General features: G+C 52.6%; 1 protein-coding gene across 1 annotated transcript in view; it reads right to left on the bottom strand.

Moving 5' to 3' along the window:
- Positions 1–6506: 6506 nt before the first annotated feature.
- The window catches only part of LOC144946472 (glutamate receptor ionotropic, delta-2-like), a 194763-nt gene continuing 180309 nt past the window's right edge, over positions 6507–20960 (bottom strand). The window contains 4 exon segments of the mRNA XM_078875369.1: positions 6507–12819; positions 13661–13898; positions 19254–19417; positions 19685–19883. Coding sequence (XP_078731495.1) covers positions 11224–12819; positions 13661–13898; positions 19254–19417; positions 19685–19883 — 2197 coding nt within the window. The 3' untranslated portion in view covers positions 6507–11223.

The raw sequence follows: 20960 nt of genomic DNA on the forward strand, positions 1-20960 counted from the left end.
AAATCGCGGCCGCGACATTCAGCCGTAGCGCCAACGAAAATCGATTCTCGGGAGCCGATAATCGCGCCCCACGAAACCGTGGCAATTTAAATCAAAGGCTAATGCAATTGTCCGGCTTGAAGCGCCACTGCCAAAGCCTCCACCAAGACGCGAACTTTAAGGGCAGGTCCCCCCCCCCCCCACCAGCTGGCGGTTCCTTTGGCCTACTCTTCCACTGTGGTGGTGGTGGTGGAAGTGGGCACCGTCAAATGCGGCCGCGTGGACAGAGGCAGGCGGATTTAATTAATCTTGCCCGCCACCTCGGGAGGTCAAGAGAGCATCGCAAAAAGTGGCACCCACTACACCGCCGTAATATACACGCCAGCAACAACACGCAATACGTAATATTGTTAAATATAAGCGAAAGTATTTTTAAAAAATTTGAATGTCGTTTTTTAATGTAGACATTGTTCTATCTTTGTGACGTCACAATGTAACTCCGTGCGAATGAACCTTGCATCTAAACATCGCTTCCGTGTCTCCCCGTGTATGTCATCGTCAGCCACAATCAATCCACCGCTGGATGAAGGCCTTTCTCCAACTATAGATTTGAAGTTTTCGTGACTCCAAGGTATTTTCGGTAAAGTCACGTAGGTAAAAAATAAAATAAATAAAAACGAAAACAAATACATTAAATCACGACGTGTCGGAAGCAACGACGGTTGCTTGTGTTGCTTCCGAAACGTCGTGACTTGATTTATTTGTTTTCATTTTTATTCATTTTTTTGTTTACCTACGTGACTTTACCGAAAAAACCATAGAGTATTTCTCCAACTCGTCGCCCTCTCGCCCGCGTGACTTGTAGTTTATACGTGACAAACATGACAAGAACGTGGAGGGAGCTTTACAAGTCTCTGCGTGCTCCACCAACCCTTGCCCCCCCTCCCCTCCCCCCCCTCCTCCCCTCCCCCTCCCTTCCCCTTCTCCAATGTGCCAAAGCCGCCTCTGAGATGCACCGCCGTGGACGGAGTCATTGCTATCTGCACAACCACGCCTCCGACTAGCACACGCTTGGCTACGTACGGTGCAAAAGAAGTCCAACATACACATGCACATCGCAGAGACACTCAGTGACCGCCGGACCAATCTTGTCCCAACGCATTTGCGATCCAATCCACCATCGCCTCCGCAGTGCCAGGTTACAGGCGTGCGCCACGACTGCACGGAGCCAGTAGGCCGCTGACGTACGCCAAGTAGACGTTGGGCCCAACCGTTTCAACCACATGCCAACGTTGGTCCAACGTTGAGCCAACGGTTTGAACCAACGTTGGCGCAAAGTTGGCATGTTTACTGGGCAGCACTCGTGCTGATTGTCGGTGTTATTTTCTTGTACGCGCGCGTGCGATGAGTTTTGTTTGGATAACCCCCCGTGTCTTACGACGTGACACAGAAGACAGCAATTGACCAAACCTCACATTTCCAGGACCACCCTGCAGAAGAATAAGAAGAAAAAAACGAGTATTGAAGACAAATGGGTGTATTTACATCTTCCAAGGAGAGAACAGCATCACGAGCGGCTTGTTGATGTTCCCAGTGTGCCGGTGGTGCAAGGGCGAGATCGTCTTGAATCCCACGACTCTTCGGCCCTTTTAGCCGTCGCGCGACCGCCGCGGGTCACGCCCCATCAACTCGGATAATCCGACCGAAATCGCACCGAACTACACCGTTGCAGAATGAGTACACGTTGTGTTTTTATTGATACGCAAACAGCCTCGTTGTGGAACAAGGGTGAAGAGGAAGCTGCGGGTGATGGAATCAAAGTGATTGTAAAGGGAAATGCGCTGCAACTGGAGAGTCGAATACATCATGAGGTTGCATTTATTACACACAAAGTGCTTGCCACAAATGAACCACAATTCCTTGCTGATCTCGTCAAGGAGCGTGAACCACCACGCTAACTCCGGTCATCCTTGCAGCAGCGGCTTGTGGCTATTGTCATCGAGCAAAGACGGTCACCGCATCGCGCGCGTTCAGATGCGCTTGCGCGGCCGTCTGGAACGCTCTTCCTTCCGATGTTAGGAAGCCACTGGAGTTTACGCACTTTTACATCGTTCAGATTTGAAACTCAATTCTTTAGAACTGATTTTTTTTTGGTTTGTTGTCCTTCCCCCGCACCTCGGTTTAGCACGTTTGGCTACGTATGGTGTAAAGGAAGTTCAACGTACATACATCACAATATGGAATTATAACCTCACATTGGATACCGTTGGCTCGTTGTTGTAATAGGCATCCTGCATCAATCTGTGACTCGGTCGCTCGCGGCGCTTGAGTAACAATTCTTGTACAGAGTCGAGGAAAATGACTCATCCTATCCCGAAGAAACCAACCAGGCACCTGTAATAATAACATATGCACGACCGAAGGCCTTTGACTTAGGGTAAACAATAAATACACAATAAAAGGCATCACTGTGCTCACGTGACACTGTGTGAGAGTCAGGTGAAGTGCGGTTTTGTAAAGGGGTTGTAGTTGACGACAATATTGACCCCCTTCAGTAGCACAATGGACTTTGTGTAACTCAGCGGTCGCCGGTGCAATGCCCCTTTCTCGAAACACAGCAGTTGAATCAATGGGGCCAAGAGTCGTAGAACATCCGCCCCGCCCTAATCCACCACCTTGCTAGCGATAACCACAGCTGGTCCGTTCGGCGGCAGATCGCGTGTGGTGGTTGTGACAATCTTTTTTGGGGGGGGCACTCAAAACTTTTCCAAGACGCCCGGGCCACCGTGAAAGACGTTCAATGGCGTAGTAAACAACATCGGTGGCGTCGTGGCTACATCATCGGCTCAGGGGATGATGCAATCGGTCAGGCGGGGGGGGGGCGATATTTTGATTTGTCTCGCACGGCCGCACCTCGGTTGATATCAGAGGTCGCAAACGGGTTTTGATTCCTTACCCGTACCCGGCCGCACCAGGGTCGCAAACGGGTGCCCGTACCCGGCCGTACCCGTACCCTACCCGTACCGGGGACGGGTGCCCGTACCCGGCTGGGTACGGGTAGGGTACGGGTATCGGGTACTTGATTGCGACCTCTGGGATGAAGCCATGTTGCAGGCGCGGGTGGGTTGATTCTAGGAACTTGAATTGTGAGAAGAGACAAGACGTTGGGAAATGAGTGACAAACAGTTACTCACCAGTGACTCACGGCCTACCCGTACCCGGCCGCACCAGGGTCGCAAACGGCTACCCGTATCCGGCCGGGTACGGGTAGCCGGGTATCGTGTAGGGTACGGGTATCGGGTACCCGGTTGCGACCTCTGGCTGATATACAGCGCGGCTCCCTCTTGCCGAATCACATCGTCGCATAAGTGTGTTGTTCTTTGACACTGCTTGTTGAAAACACATCTTCACGGTGGTTTGTCAAGGGGGCCCCAACTCGTAGCTTTTGCCACCGGGGGGGGGGGGGGTATGGGCAAGGCACCCAACCCCCCCAAGGCTGTTACGCTACTGAAGGCATTTGACCGACGGCAGAAATCTTCGCGATGCGCCCTCCTCTAGCAGATTCCCCTTCCGTCGCCAGCAGTGGTGCCAGCGAGTCAATTGCAGGGCTGCACCTTTATCGTTAGTTTTTTTTTTCAAAGATATTCTCTGTTAGAGCGAATTATACCAACACTAGGGGGGGGGGATGTCTGCCTGGGATGATTAATTGCACGCAAACACAACAAGAAAAACATAAATAACAACGTAAATCCGCAGCGCGATGCAATTGTCAGAATTCTGTAGCAGCCTCGCCTGACCACACGCGTCGTCACTTTGGGTTTACGCGGACAAAACTTGCGCGTGTGGGATCTGTGTAAACAAGGGAGGGGGGCAGGGGTGGGGATGTCATTTTTTTTATTGAGTGATAACGAAACATATAAGTCTTCCGAAACAAAAGCAACAAAATAAAAAAAAATGCAAGGCAAAAATTTGTAGTATCCCGTAGAGTCCAGCCACTCCAAGCCCCAGGTCACTCCGACAGACATTGCACATCAATGGGTTTGCATTGCCACTGCGACAAAATCCCACACCCGCATATGTAGGTGGGTTTTTTTTCGCCTTCCAGAAAAAAATTCACGTATAAAATACAGCATCTCTTACGTTCAAAGTTTATCAGCGGCAGAATAATTTTAGACACAAAAAAACGATTTCTGTCGATGCCAAAGCCTGAATTGTCGCGCCCCTTTCAATGTCCACTGGCTGCCCTCATTAATTCTGCCCCAAGTGGAATTTTTCACCGTCGCCACCGCTGCAAGCAGAGACTTCTCGAGTTGTCAACAGAACGTACGAACGTCACCAGGTTTGCCGCGGTGTTTGCTCCCGGACGGGATTACTGTCGGAGCATACATTAAGATTCTTAGGTTGTTTCGGTAAAGTCACGTAGGTAAAAAAAAAATTAATAAAAGTAAAATAAAATTAAATAAAAATCACGACGTTTCGGAGGCAACACAAGCTTCCGTCTTCAGGTGGAACCGTCACAGCACGATAGCTGTATCAAGTATCGTGCTGTGACGGTTCCACCTGAAGACGGAAGCTTGTGTTGTGTTGCCTCCGAAACGTGATTTTTATTTTATTTTTTATTTTATTTTACTACTATTAATTAAAATTTTGTACCTACGCGACTTTACCGAAAAAACCTAAGCATATGAATCCTTGCAGTCACGAAAGCTTCAAATATAGAATTCATACATTAAGAGTTTCGGCTTGAAGTTGGAGGCCTGTGGAATTATCGGGGGTGCACTGAACAGGTCACCTGCTGCACGCGTTAACTCGACATCACTGACGAGTGAGCAAAATTCCAACCGACCTGGATGAGGCGTGGTGCCCGTTCGTGTTTGCTTGCAGGTTTTACCGATCTTCTCCCATCACCGTTTAACGCGAGTAATTAGCGCTAACCGATTAGTGAGCGCTAACCAATTAGTGAGCACTAACCGATTAGTGAGCTCTAACCAAGCCAGTCGATTGGTTGAAGCGAAGCGAGAGAGATTGAGTCGAGCTCAAACATTGATAATTTCACCGCACTTGCTATTCGTATTATTCGTAATCATCATCAGCATCATCATTGCCATTTTCAGGTCCATACACTAGCCTGTCGATTATCCGAGGGCAGATTATCGGGCTTGTGTCTTAACCACGATCGTGACAAAACCCGACGTTTCTTCACGCTCGCTCGCTTCAGTATCGAGGGCTAAGTGACTCGACGATGATGTGAACGCAAACACGTTGGGAAGAAAACCCGAATACTTTGATAAACAATGAACATCGATGTGTGTGTGTTTACGTCTTCACCCCCCCCCCATACACATTGCGTCGGTAAACATTGATTGCGTTTTAGCAGCAGCACGACTCACGCCCGTTTTGCGTTATCCGTGGGTTTTGCTCTTCGTTTCATCCGGGCCACTCGTCCCCATCTAGCCCCCCCCACCCCCCACTGCATTATGCCAGACACATTGAGAGTCGCCTGCATGTCTATTGCACGTCTCGCGCCGATCACATGGCAACATCAGCCAACCAGGCAGCAGCAGCAGAGTCCTGAGCATCAACAGCGAACCTGTCGAATGTTTCAGATTACCACCAGACAGACAGACGAACAAACAAGCAAACGAAAACAACCCAACGATAAATTATTACAATTCCACAGAGGGGGGGGGGGGGGAGAGGACAAAATAAATCAAAACAACTAATATATATCACCATTGGAACCTCATTTGCCAGTAAAAAATATAATTGTTTTTTTACCCTTCTATCTGGCAACAAAACTGACACCTTTTTTACAAGGAGTCATGTTTGCATAGACCACAATACCTGCAGTCATAATGCAAACAAAAAACATAACTCTGATAATGTATGCACTGTCCTTGAAGTTGATTGGTCCACACCCGAGACAGCTTTCCTTAGAGCCTAGTCTCACATGGGTTGGACCAGATGACGCCTTATGACTCCTTGTAAAAAAAGTGTCAGTTTTATTGCCAGATAGAAGGGTAAAAACCAATTATCAACTAATATATATCTTTTAATATAGAACAATAATAAGAATAATGATACGAGCCTATTTTGGCAGGATAGTGCTTCATCGTTATCCGTGTGAGTTCTTAACAACCGTTGTTTGTGTGCGCGCGCGCGCGCGCGCGTGTGTCTGTGTGTGAGCGGTTTCGGCGAATGAGTGACAGAGTGGACGTCCACGATCAGAGTGTGCCCGTGTGGGTGGGTAGCGGTCATGAACGCACGCGTGCGGCACGGCACTCCGTAGCAAGCAAAGCAGTGGACCCCAATGCCCCCCCCCATCCCCCCACGGTGGTGGTTTGCCCGCCGTTAGGAGGGTAGCCCGTGTCTCCCTGCGCGTCTGTGCAGGAGGGGGGGAGTGGGGGGTAGGTCACAAAGAGAGATGCAGAAAATGGTCGAAAATCGGCTGCCAAACAAGGAGTGGGTGGCGGGGGTGTGGGTGGTTATGGGGGGGGGGGGCACACACACTGATCTGTTTTTTATTCTTATTCTCCACTCTCTCTGTCTAATATACATCTTTTTTTTTTTTACAAAGCTCATAAGAGGTGTGAAAATGTTATCTGTTAAAAATTTTGCCCGGCATTTACGTGGGCGTTAATAGAATAAAATACTATACAATGCGCCTTTTACTCCGTAATTTTTTTGTTTATATATACTATATATATAGCAAAGGACATGATGATACACGAGGGCAATTTTTGGACAATCGTTGCCAAACATCATCATCGACGCGAGACATTTGCCGTGAGCAACTGCGGCAAACCCCTCCCCCCACATAAAAAAACAACAACTTGATACAGCGGTGGACAAGAGAGATGGGTGGGGATTCCGTCTGGACGTGGAGAACACCGCCTGGTGTGGTTTGACGGTCGGCCAATATCGTCTCCATCGCATCATCTCGAACAGTCACGCTGGGCCTTCTGTCCGCGATCCGATCGGACGTTGCCCACCCCGAGTCAAGATTTTCGGCCACGTTTTGGGAAACTGGTTGATTCTTTTTTTTTTCCCCGCGACAAAATAACGGCTGCGTGGAAACCGTGGCCCGCGACGATTTGCTAACGGGCGACAATTTCCGTAAAAAATGTACCCTCGCGTTTGCACGGCCTCGCACAGTAGGCGTCGCAATGCAAAAGGTCCGCGTTTCGTGACACAGGGCGGATTCAACGAATGCCCTGTTTTGAAAAAAAAACGTCAACGGAAAACAATCGTCGTTAATCACCACCACCATCGTCATTATCTCCAACATCGCCACCGCTCGCAATGCGCACAATTGCACCGTGACACACGAATGAGCAGCACTTCAAGCTGGCCGTGGTGGCGGCGGTGGTGGTGGCAGTGGTAGTGGCTTAAGAGTCCCACGCTCACATTCCGTTAGATGACCTCACGAAGTGTGTCCTCGTTTTGACATCTTGTCTTGTTGTTGCTCTTCTTCGTTCAGTCGTAACCCATCTGTGCAGTTCGCGAGTAACGGCACGGACTTCACACGCCACCTCTTGCTCCTTCACTCTTACACATTTGTTTTTTGGGTCATCTCTCTTCCGTCTCACCCTCGGGTCCAGTTCAAAAACAAAAGTTACGCGGAGAGCTTGTGGGTACGGGAGTGCGGACGGAGGGAGCTTCGGTGGCTGCGTGTGAGAATCGGGGACAATTCCTGGGTGGTGGCGACGGGTGCTACGTTTGTCAAGGGAGGTGGACGTGCAGCTTAGACCTCCTCCGAATTATGAATCCCCGGAACATCGTGCACTTCGAGACCAAAGACCCAGGACAATGCAACAGGGCTAACAATACGTCTGCGCTGTTCCAACTGTCTCGTAAGAGGAACAATTCTCCGTCACAAAAAATAAAAGTATTGCCCTCTCTCCCCCCCCCCCCACCGCCGCATGCACCTGATGGGCTCAAGGTTTGTACCAACCCAGAACTTGATTGTCTGTTTGCTCCAAGATGACAATACCGAGCCGGCACCGCTGAGGTCCGCGGTTCGACTCCGGGTTTTTGCCGAGCATGATTAATCGGAAATCAGAATCTTCATTTAGACTGGAGAAGGAATCCGATGACCTATAAAGCTCTTTTCAACAGATGTTCAGTCTGGGCGGGTCAGCAAGTTACAACATCAAATCGAGTTCTCAAGTGTGAGTGAGTTTCTGGTCTCAGCCCAGTCACCACGCGTGGACTCCCCGCACGAAAAATAGTAATTATGAAACAATTTTATTTTTTACTGAATTTCAATAAATTCCAACTTCTGGGAATCAAAACATTGGTGAAGATGACAAGGTCACTTGAAGGGAGTTCTCTGAACATCTCTGTTGTTCAGCAATTCTCAGACAAGCAAAGTGAACACTGCGATGCAACTTTTCTGAACAGGGCTCTTGAGAATGATCTGACGTCAATAACGCATGACAAATTGTAGGGAAAATGCCCCCCCCCCCCCCAAAATGTCTCAGAAAAGCTAGATGTGACTAAAAAACAAAAGCGCTCGTGGCCTTGGATGTAATACAGTGCTTTCGAGGTGGGGGGTTGGTGGACCACGTAGTGATGTGAGAATCACAACGCTGCAGGGCTTGCAGGTGGGCAGCAGACGGCAGTACAGCAAAGGTCGGTACGTGAACCTGTCTGCGTAGCGGACCGAGAGCCAATCACATCGTCCACGTGGTAGGGATTTCTTTGGGTTTGTTGGATATCTTTCCACACGAAGCAAGACAATCCTATTCCAAACGGAATTGGCCAAACATTCCTAAGCAGGACCCTCCTTCGAAAGCATCTCAAGGCTCAGAGAGGCTTTTGGAAAGTAAATCATGAAATTAAAAGCGTTATAGTCGTGCGGTGAAGCGGTGAAACAGCGTTTGGCCACAGCACAAAGGACACAGCCAGCTGAGTTTGATACCAGGCCGTGGCTAGCTATAGGGGGCAAGTAATATCTATCTGAACGGGTCCTCTGTGGGTCTCCAATCGGCAGCGAATGGTTGTGATGAAGTACGGTCAAACAATCCCCATGACCGACACGGCTTTGGGAGACTTTTATCTAAGCAGTGGATTACCTAAAAGGGCTTTGACTCAGGATGCAAATGAAATAAATGTTTAATCCGGTCGCGATTTCGAGCGAGTTGTTCGCAATGGGAACCCAGGCTTTGCTTGACAGTAAAGCTGGGGTGGAACCATTTCAACCCCCCGCCCCCCGCAATTTTTCTTTTTAAATAAAGCAACGGTTGAACGTGACTGAATTTGTGCAATTTAACCCTTAAAATTAATTTATTTAAAGCGATGAGATGCCAGTCATTAAAACTTTACTGAGTTTTCCTAAAGAAAAAAATCGGAGCCTTTATTTGACTACTTAGGAAATTGGTTTTGGGGGTTCCACCCCTCCCCCCCCCCGATGCTTATGTTAATTGAGCCTGTCTTTATTTAGAAAAGGTGTTACTCGTTTATGAACAAATTGACCATTTTGTTTTTGAATTGCTTGGATATGGTCCGATTAAAAGAAAATCTAATTACCCAACTTTAATAGCCTTCACTCGAATATTTGATTTTCCCTTTCACCGACACTGCATGTGCGTGCGTTTCCATTCATCTTTGCAGGATTTCCTGGTAATTGCATCCCAGGATGCATTTTGCTCGCTGTCCAGAATAAATTTCTTTCTCTGTTCGTGCACAAGTAAAACATGTAACCACGCACCGCCTCGATCGGTCTGCAATAATCGCGAGCCTTACATCGTCTCGCGATGATTCGTTGCCCTTTAAAAAAGTCGGTTGAACATTTTGCATCGTAGATTATATCATTGGTACAAATCGCAACGTACCTTTAAAAATATATATATATATTCAAGAAGTGTGGTGAAGTGTGGTCAAAACAATGCCCATGGGGCAAGCACCTGCGGCTGATGATTAGCCAAGCCGCCCACGCTTCTAGCTACGAGTCTGCCAAGAAAGCTTAAGGCAAGGCCCAGTACGGGGGGGGGACAAGACCACTACGGTGATCCGTGCCACGCCACTTTGGGCAAAAAACACCACCTGTTCATTCACTGCATGTACCGATGCACTGCATGGGAGGCGCGGTATGACAAATAATTGATTTCTGATGATGATAATGATGGTTGTGAGGCATCTTGTGGCCTGTCCCAAGGGCAAAAACCACTCCGTATTGAAAACAAACACGGACTGAACGACTACTTTATTAATTTAAATTTTATACCTACGTGACTTTACCGAAAAAACCTAAGAATATGAATCCTTGCAGTCACGAAAACTTCAAATCTAGGAAGGACTACGATAGAAGCCAAAAGAACCGGTGACAACCAGCAGCCTCTGTAAGGGCAAGTGCAGAGAAGAAGATAATGAGATGGAGAGAGCCCTGTGTGTGCGTTTTTTCCTTTTATCCGCTCAGGAGGAAAAGGATGGATGGGTGGCCTTGTAGAGAAGTCGTCACTGCATAAACCTTGATGAGATTTTGGAAAACGGCCAGGCTATAAGCAAATCAACCACAGGGCTCTGAAGATATTTCGTATGCACGCTTGTGACAATGCAACGTGAACGAAATTCACATTGAACATTGTAAAAAAAAAAAACTTTTAAAAGTTTAAATATCGCCAGTATAGACATGCAACAGCTGGGCCAAGGTTGGTTGACCCGGGACCAACGTTAGCTCGACGTCAACGAATGTTGGCCTGACGTTGCATGCCTATCGGGCCCATTTAGGGGATAAATGGGCAACAGGGCAGGAGGGGTCAGAGGCCACGGAGGCTGCGTGGCCACCGAGTGGTGGGAGGAGGGAGCGAGAGACGCGGGGCCGTTATTGAAACAGCCCAAGAGGGTGCCCGGCTTTTGCTTTTCAGATTGGGAATGTGGAAATGTGGCACGGGGTTTTTTTTCCCCACCTCGAGTGGCCACGACAAAGCGGAGAACATCCGTTTTCGACTGCGAGGGCTGCAGAGACGGTGAGACGGCGGGTGAGACGGTGTAACGATAAGCGAGATAGCGGTGCGGCCAGTGAGACGGTGTGACGGGCAACACGGTGCGACGGGGCGAGACGATGCGACGGGCGGGCACGCGGTACAAACTCCCGTACCCCGCGAACAAAACAAAAAGAAGAAATTTGGTCAAGCGGTGAAAGTGCGCGAGCGTTTTTCGTGCGTTTCGTTTCTTCCCGTCCCTCCGTTCCTGCGAGCCGATGCGCTTCGCGGGTTCCGCGTCAACGCCGCCACCGCGGGCTCAGATCGAGGTGCTCACCGTGGGCTCCGGCACCAGCTCGGAGAGCGCCGTCTGCGTCGTCACCGACAGCGACTGAAACGGCGCCGACTTGCTGGGATCCGTTTTGTAATCGCCTTGAAACTGCTGCTGCTGCTGCTGTGGCAACTGCTGCTGCTGTGGCAACTGTTGCTGTGGCAACTGCTGCTGTGGCAGCTGCTGCTGCTGCTGTGGCAACTGCTGCTGCTGTGGCAATTGCTGCTGTGGCAATTGCTGCTGTGGCAACTGCTGTTGCTGTGGCAACTGTTGCTGCTGTGGCAACTGTTGCTGTGACAACTGCTGCTGTGACAACTGCTGCTGTGGCAACTGTTGCTGTGACAACTGCTGCTGCTGTGGCAACTGTTGCTGTGACAACTGCTGCTGTAGCAGCTGCTGCTGATGCTGTGGCAACTGCTGCTGTGGCAACTGCTGCTGCTGTGGCAACTGCTGCTGCTGTGGCAACTGTTGCTGTGGCAACTGTTGCTGTGACAACTGCTGCTGTGGCAACTGCTGCTGCTGCTGTGGCAAATGCTGCTGCGGAGAATGTCGCTGTGGTAGCTGCTGCTGCTGTGGCAACTGCTGCTGCTGTGGCAACTGTTGCTGTGGCAACTGTTGCTGTGACAACTGTTGCTGTGGCAACTGCTGCTGCTGTGGCAACTGCTGCTGCGGAGAATGTCGCTGTGGTAGCTGCTGCTGCTGCTGCTTATGCTGTAGTAGCTGCTGCTGCTGCTTCTGAGGTGACGACTGCCCGACTGGTCTCATGCCCGTGCTGTCCGATGCCGGCTGTAGAAACAGCCGACCTTGCAACAGCTCTGGCAAAGTGCCCACCTGAGACCCGGAGAGATGGCAAGCCTGCCGATCGTCTTGCTGCTGCTGCTGTTGCTGCTGTTGATGCTGCTGCTGTTGATGTTGATGGTGCTGTTGCTGTTGTTGATGCTGCTGCTGTTGATGGTGCTGTTGCTGTTGTTGATGCTGCTGCTGTTGATGGTGCTGTTGCTGTTGTTGATGCTGCTGCTGTTGCTGTTGATGGTGCTGTTGCTGTTGTTGATGCTGCTGCTGCAATTGCTGCTGATGCTGCAGCAGCTGCTGTTGATGCTGCTGCTGTGGCTGTTGATGTTGCTGCTGCTGCTGCAACTGCTGCTGCTGCAGCAGCTGCTGTTGATGCTGCTGCTGCTGCTGGAGCTGCAGTTGGTGTTGTTGATGAGGATTCTGAAGCTGATGATGCATCTGCTGATGTTCTCTCTCGTGAAGCTCTTGCTGCTGCTGCTGCCGCCGCCGCTGCTGCTGCTGCACTTTTGCTGCCTCGGGAGCGGCAGCGTCGGTCACCGGCGGCTCCGCGCCGAGGGGCACCGGCGTGGGCAGCTCGAAGGCCTCGCGCAACCCCTCGCTCCGGGCGGAGTCCAGAGCCGGCAGCTCCACGGGCGTGAGGAAGATCCGCTTGTGCATCTCGTCGCCGCGGCCGTCGCCGCTCCCGCCGTCGCTGCCGACGTCCCCCGGTCGCCCCCCCTCGCCGTGCCGGCTCGCCGCACCGAGGCCCTTCATCTGCTCGTGCGCCTGCTCCATCTCCAGCTCCTTGTCGTCCTGGCGGAGGAACGCACCGGCAGAGAAAGCGCGCGTTTTGCACGGCGGTGCTTCTCGTTGCTAGGGGCGGGCCCTTTAGTGCGGCCCGCGACAATACACGAATGCCGAGAACGCCGCCCCATCATCGTCAACGTGCTGCTGTCAAACCCCCGGTGGTTTCAAACGTTGCGGCGGCACTCACACTGATGATGTCTTATTGGCTAAAGTGACCCCCGCCCCCCTCTGAAAATGAGTGAAGACCACTGTGCTATATGATATCAGAGTGTGTTTGTAACATTGCTCGTGTGTCAGCATAGGTGGTGGGAGGGGGGGGGACCACAGTGGTTAGTGTACCGCACTAGGAACCCGGCGACCCGAATTCGATTCCCGCTCACGGTCAACGCCAGTGACGATTATCTGAACCATTCCTGGGCCACCCCTAGGTTGAGTGAGTACCTGGTGCGATGCGTAAACATCGCCGCTGGGGAGACAAAGGCGGTCGGGCGTGGTGCTGGCCACCCACCCCCCTCGTGTACCGTGCCGGCCTTCATAGGCGCTCACCAACAGCACTCGCCCCAACAGTCTTTCAAGGCTATTCGGGGGATCTTTGTCTTTTGTGCGTGCACGCGTATGTGTACACGTGCGTGCGTGTACACATCAGTCATCTCATTCAGTCGACCCGTGGCACCTGCTGGGTCTGCCCCGTGACCTCCTTCCAGCGGGTGTTCGACACTTCACGTGGCAGCCTCAAGGTGCAGATGGCCTGGCACAAGCATCGTGGTGACGTCCACCGCCACTTATTGGCCAATGGCGGTTGGTGTTGTTGTTGTTGTGTGTACACACGTGTTCACATACGACTCACGTTGGGCGGGCACAGGTTCCCGGAGCGCCGGTGCCAGCACGCCTCGCAGGCGCCCAGCAGGCAGGCCAGCAGCAGGCCCGCGGCCAGCACGGCGAAGGCCCCGGCCAGGCTGCTCAGCTCCAGGCCCGGGGGCCGCTGCTGGGGGAGGCCCGGCCCGTACGGGTCGCACTTCCCGCGCCGAGGCCACCACTTTTGGCGCAGCGCCTCCAGCTCGCCGCTCTCCTGCAGCTCCAGCAGCCTGGGGGGGCAGAGGGGGGGGGCAAGGGGGGCAGAGGGGGGGCAGGGGGGCAGAGGGGGGGGCAGCGGGGGCAGAGGGAGGGGGCAGGGGGGGGGAGCACCATTGCTCGCGTCAGAACAGTCACGTGGCACAAGCACTGATGTGAATAATAATAATAATATTTGTTTACATTTGTAATGCGCATTTCAGCAGGGCACGCGGTGGGATCGGTGGCATGGCCAGCACCGTGCCAAGCCATCAGCGCCGATGTTCACGCACGACGCCGATGTTCACGTTTGAGCTCGAGTTGAACCAGGGGGCGTGGGCCCAGTCCCAGAACCGGGCTCATACATCGCTCGCCACTGATGTCGGCCGTGGCCGAGGATGGAACTCGCGTCGCCAGGTCCGGAGCACGGCGGAGCGCCAATCGCAGCGCCACCGCTCCCCTTAAGCACAAAGCGTCAAGTTGCGCCCACGGAGTCGATGATGGAAAGTGTCCGTCGGGGGCGCGCGGTTTTAACCTCAGTCCCAACCACGACCGAGCGGACGGGGAAAAAAAAATCACCAAAGCGCGCTGACCCCCGCTGGCTGAGTAACGTGATTCTAGGTTTGAAGCTTTCGTGACTGCAAGGATTCATACTCTTTGTTTTTTTCGGTAAAGTCACTTGGATAAAACACCTGATGAGGGAGGCTTGCGTTGCCTCCGAAACGTCGTGATTTAATTTAATTGTTTTCATTCATTTTCTTGTCTTAATTGTTTCACCTACGTGACTTTACCGAAAAAAAAACAAAGAGTATGAGTAACGTGATGCCGAGGCCGCGGTGCACACGGCAAGACCGCCGCCGGTCAACGGTGCTGACGGCAACGACGATGTCATCATCGGCCACGATCACGCGGAGGTGGCAGACCGGTGACCCTCCTACCCTAGAGGAGGCGTCTCTGCCGACCGGGCGTCTGCGGCCCAACAGACAAACCAGCACCGGCACAAAAAAAGGCCCCTTACTCCACATAGGCCTCTCTACCCCAGCATACTTCTAGGGGTGGGGAACGTCCGGCCCGCGGGCCGTACGAGGCCCGCAAAATCATTTGTTCTGGCCCTGCCAAGGCAACCGCAGGCGGGACTCGAAATTCAATAATTCTAGGAGCAAACCTGGAAAAGCAGTTGCGAGTAGCAGCATCATCAATCGCAGCTAACATCACACGCCTCGCCAAAGAGAAGCAGTTCCAGCCATCACATTAGGGGTGAGTTAATTAAATGTTTGACCGGATATAACGGGCTAATTTTTAAGTTGATAATTTTGTATGGCCCGCGAATGATGTTATAAATATCCAAATGGCCCTTGTCAGAAAAAAGGTTCCCCACCTCTGCTCTAGCGTCTAGAAGAAGAGTAGGCCAAGACCTTAGAGGTTGTCGTCGACGAGGCTTGAATCTCTGTGTATCGTGTCAGTTCTCAACAACGTTGGTGATCACGGCCATCCTTACATTTAGCTTTGACCCAGATCATTACTCACGGACTATAACCTAAATTAACACGGGCCCATACGCCCACGCACTAAACACCCCCCCCCCCCCCCGCCGTATAGCTATAACAGACTGTTGGGATAAGTGCTGATCGTGAGCAACTTTGAAGGCCGGCATGGCACACGAGGGGGTGGGTGGGCAACACCACATCCGAGTGTCTTTGTCGACACACCGCACCGGGTACTCATTTGACGCTGAGTCGACCTAGGGGTGGCCCAGGACCGGCTGAGATGATTTTCACTGATCGTTGGCCGTGAGCAGGAATGGAACTCGGGTCGCCGTAGCACTACCGCTGCCCCCAAGCCTGCCAAGGGGCCGTCCATAAATTACATCACGTGATTTTGGACGATTTTTGCCCCCCCCCCCAGTAGTCACACGGCATCACAAGAAGTCAGACCCCCCTCAAATGACGTCACAAAGCTCTGCCCCCCCCCCCAAAAAAAAACATGCTTCAAATCGCTTTAAACTATTTTCACTCTGATGTTGTAGGAGAAAACATTTATTAAAAAGTCCATTTAATTAAGTAGAATGTGTTGTCTATATTTTTTTAAAGTTGCGCATTTTGATGCGACGTCACATTTCTCAAACCCCCCACCCTCGTCACACATCGTCACAAATGTCTGACACCGCCCCCCCACCCCCACAGGCACGTGACGTCATTTATGGACGGCCCACAAGCTACATACACACAGTCGCGCGCGCGTAGACCCACCGTGTCAATGTTCCCCACGTTAACGCAGATTAACAGAGCGCCTCCAGCTGACCGTCCCCGCGGGACACTGCGGTCCGTGTGCATTTACCGCTCCGCATTAGCATCGACGCATTAGCACGCTGACAAATCAATATTCGCCCAAATTATCACGCGTTTAAACACGCCGAGCCTCTGGCTGTCCGTTCCACGGCTCCGTGCGTTGTTTTGGGCTCGTGGCGGCAGGCGGTGTTTGCCACTTGCATGTTCAGGAAACCCTCGCACAGCCACAGGGGGCTCCGGCTGCCTCGGAATCGTTCGGGCCGATCGCGACTCCCCGAGTAACGCAGCCGCATTCGTTTATAGCGGTACTATCCGAGGGGCTCCGCCACGCTCGACAGCCACTCTGTTTCGCCGGCTCGGTAGCGCCGCGGAAATGTGGAAATGCCACCTGCCGGCTTTGCCGCGCGGTAAATGGGGCGGTGAGCCGCGATGCCACGCAACGCTCACCTGAGCGGAAAAATAACTTTTGACTTTTTTTTCTTTCTTTCGAGATGATTCAGCTCCCGGCTGAGAGGTGAATTCCACATCAAACACTCTCATCTGACCCCGACCCACCGCGACATCGCCCGTCCGCGTAAGGCATTTCGTAATCTTGGGAGAATAATCAGGATGACATTTTGACATTGCCAAGAAGGGCCATTGCCTGAAACGTCGCCGACGTTAAATATGTATACGTGGTCTTTCTTTGAAGGCCGTGTGCAGAGAGAGCTTTCTCGTCGGTGATTGGGGGGATAAATAATGATCAATGCGAGAACCCTGGGGTTCAACCGTCACCGAAAAAATACCGCGGTGGGTTTGGCGTTCGCGGCGCGAAACGCTCTGGCGCGCTTTAATATTTCACAGACCGAATATTAATTTCCTGAAGAAAAAACAAATCTCTAGCAGCACGTAGATTCGAAAGGACGGACACCCCACCCCACGGGCCGAGCGACACCGTGGCACGACGGGAAAGCACGGTGGAGAGGTGCCGAAGCGGGTTTTGAACGTTTCTCAAGGCAACGGAGGCGGAACCGCGCGTGTGACTTGTGACCCCGTTTCGTTTAGTTTTTTTGGCAAAAGAACTCAGTGGGTGATTTTTAAGCCAATCGGTGGGCCTGCTATCGAGAAGCTCCACCTCTGTTGAAAGGCAGAACCGGGCGAGAGACGCGACGAATTGAAGTGATGATGGAAATCCAGGGGCGGAACACTTTACAGGGAAAGGCGAGATAGATGCAATATGCATGCTGGATGTTATTTATGAAACCGGAAAAATATGAACCTCTTCTCAGATATATATGCTGTCGGATATTTGTAGATTTTTACGATATTCATTTTTTATTGAATCGCTACGCCGTGAGCCTGCCGCTCGAAGGCGGCGCAATGGTTGGAGGGGACGAGCTGTCAAGAGACTGGCATGAAATTACTGAGCGTGGAATTATGGTAAATCATTATGGTAATAATTATGGAAATACTATGAATAATGTCCTTTACTTTACCCAGGGTCGCAATATTCTTTCAGGCAGCTGCTGCTGCTGCTGTTGCAGCTGTGGGATTTTTTCACCAATTTCCACCGGAGGGACCCGTAGAAAAATCCACACTACCACGGGGGGAAAGACACCGCAAACTCCAAACATACAGCAGGCATCGAACCCACGACCTCCTGTATACCAGGCGAGGTAGTTAACATCTCCTTGCTACCGTGATGATAATGATGAGAGAGAGACACGCAAACTCCAAATATACAGCAGGTGTCAGGGTCGGGATCGAACCCACGACCTCCTGTATACCAGGCGAGGTAGTTAGCATCTCCTCGCTACCGTGATGATAATGATGAGAGAGACACATGCAAACTCCAAATATACAGCAGGTGTCAGGGTCGGGATCGAACCCACGACCTCCTGTATACCAGGCGAGGTAGTTAGCATCTCCTCACTACCGTGATGATGATGATGAGAGAGACATGCAAACTCCAAATATACAGCAGGCGTCAGGGTCGGGATCGAACCCACGACCTCCTGCATACCAGGCGAGGTAGTTAACATCTGGCCACCACGTAAGGCCAAACAAGAAGTGGCATAATCAGAGCGACTGGTTCGGGAGCAGACCGAGGTGACTGTGAGAGCACCGAGTCGGGACGAGCCGAGCTTGAGCCCTGCACCGCCAACTCCCCCCTCTCCCGCGAGGGCTCCGTTTGAGATTCTCAGATGAATCCGGAAAAAAAACCCCAAAGGCGAAATGTCAGATGGTCCGAATTACTTTTTGTATTAATTTTGCATTGATCTGATCTGCTGAAGCCCCCCTCGTGGTGGCCGGCAGGAGACCTCGGCATTGGAATTTCGGCTCCTGCGCGCACTCTCTGCCACCGCGCGCAACAATGAAAACACCAGGACAGCCGAAGTTGACGCCACCTCGGCCGGTGGCGACACGAGAGAGCCCCCCTGCCCTGGACTCCGCAAGGGACACGCAAAGTCGGCGAGAGGACTGAAGCAACGTGTGAAGTATACGAGGCTTGGATCAAAGCCAGATGACTCATGGCTAATGGAGTTTGTAAGTGGGAGGCCTTTGAGGTGAAGGATTGGTCTGGGTGGAGGCGGGGGGGGTGGATTATGTTTTAATGAATGGACCCGTCGTTTTTCACAGTTCCATTTAAATGCGTTTTAGCGGGGCCGCTTTTGAAACAAAAGCGAGTTGTGTGGCACAGTAAAGCGAGAGTGGGTATGAGAGTCGGTAGTTGCGTGTGTGTGTAGTGGCAGTGTTGTGTGTGTAGTAGCTGTGTGGGGTGTGTGAACGTGAACGCGTATGTGAACGTGTGTATGTGAACGCGTGTGTGAACGCGTGCGTGTGAAAGCGTGTGTGTGCGTGAACGTGTGTAATTGCGTGTGTGTGTATGTGCGTGCGTGTGCGTGCATGTGAATGTGCGTGTGTGCGGCGTGTGTGTGTGTGCATGTCAACGTGTGCGTGTGCGCGTGCGGTGTGTGCATGTGCGTCAACGTGTGCGTGTCAAAGTGTACGTGTGTGGGAGAAGGCGTCTCGGCAGGTCCTGCCATGTGAACGTGTGTTTATGTGAACGTGTGTGCGTGCGTGTGCACGCGTGTATGCGTGCGGTACGGTCGCGGCTCTCACCGCTGTGAGAAGGCGTCCCGGTAGGGGCTGCCGTGCTGCAGGGCGATGCCGTAGCCCTTGTCGTAGCCGACGTTCCGCACGCTCAGCGAGCAGTCTCCGTCCGACAGCGCGGCGAACTCCAGCACCGCCGTGTCCCACACGAACGCGTAGTTCCCACGCTTCACCTGCACGCACGCGGTTACCACGCGGTTACCCACGCGGTTACCCACGCGTTTACCGTGGTTAACCTGTGTGACCCCGCGTGACCCCGCGTGACTCTGCCTGACCCCGCGTGGCACCCACGTGACCCTGCGTAACCCCATGTGTGACCCCAGCGTGACCCCGCATGACCCCACGTGACCCAGCGTAACCCCGCGCGTGACCCCGCGTGGCACCCACGTGACCCCGGCGTGACCTCAGCGTGACCCCTGCGCCGCAAGTGCGGTCGCTACCCGGTGGACGGCCTCGTCCAGGTTGTGCACGCAGTTGTCGGAGCCGTTGTTGCGGCTCACGGCCTCCCACAGCTTGGCGTAGGTGCCGTGCTCGGGCCCCACGGGGTTGGCGGCGCGCGCTCGCAGCTGCTCGTAGAGGCTCGAGTGCAGCACCGTGCCGTACGACATCTCCGTCTGCCTCGCGAGCTCCTGCAGTGAACTGGGGGGCGCGGGGACGCACGGGGTGGGGGGGGGGGGGGTGCAGGTGAACACTCAGAAACACGAGGGGGTTTCCGTCTGTCTCGTGAGCTCCTGCAGGTGAACACTCGGAAACACGAGGGGGTCTCCGTCTGTCACGTGAGCTCCTGCAGGTGAACACTCGGAAACACGAGGGGGTCTCTGTCTGTCTCGTGAGCTCCTGCAGATGAACACTCGGAAACACGAGGGGGTCTCTGTCTGTCTCGTGAGCTCCTGCAGATGAACACTCGGAAACACGAGGGGGTCTCTGTCTGTCTCGTGAGCTCCTGCAGATGAACACTCGGAAACACGAGGGGGTCTCTGTCTGTCACGTGAGCTCCTGCAGGTGAACACTCGGAAACACGAGGGGGTCTCTGTCTGTCTCGTGAGCTCCTGCAGATGAACACTCGGACACACGAGGGGGTCTCCGTCTGCCTCGTGAGCTCCTGCAGAGAACTGGGGGCGCGCAGAAGAACGGGAAACGCGAGGGGAAGCAGCTAAACACTGGGAAAGTACTCGGGGTTGTCGGCAGAGATGGGTGCTATCCAAACAATCTACATCTCTTGCGATCTCGACCCCTTTACAGGGGCCGTGGGGTCCTCCAGCTCCCGGCAGGCGTAGCCACAAGCCCTCCACCGTTCGCCATCGTCAACATCGCGTTGCCGATGATTCCGCATCATTCCCCATGCCGGTGCCTCTTCCACTCCATCAGGATCTAAATTGCATTTAATCGGAATTTCAATACATCTGTCATTTGCAATTGCTCTCCAAATGACACTCTTCGAAGTAATTGGTGATTTGTATATAGTTAAGCTTCTTCCGGTAATTTGTCATCCGAATACAAATTCGTAATTTGAATAGAAATTTTGACCATCTCCGCATCTCGCGCGGTGTGTGAACACCGGGAAACCAGGAGCAGACGCACGGGGAATTGGGAACGGCACTGAATGCTGGGCAGCACGACACGCGGTGGGTGAGCGGCGGGAAGCGCGAGTGCGAACGCGGCAGCTGCCGGCTTCGCAGGGGAACACCGCGAGCGGGTGGACGGTGCAGCCTTGCC

The sequence above is a fragment of the Lampetra fluviatilis genome, chromosome 41 (assembly GCF_964198595.1).
Source record: "Lampetra fluviatilis chromosome 41, kcLamFluv1.1, whole genome shotgun sequence".
Lineage (NCBI taxonomy): Eukaryota > Metazoa > Chordata > Hyperoartia > Petromyzontiformes > Petromyzontidae > Lampetra > Lampetra fluviatilis.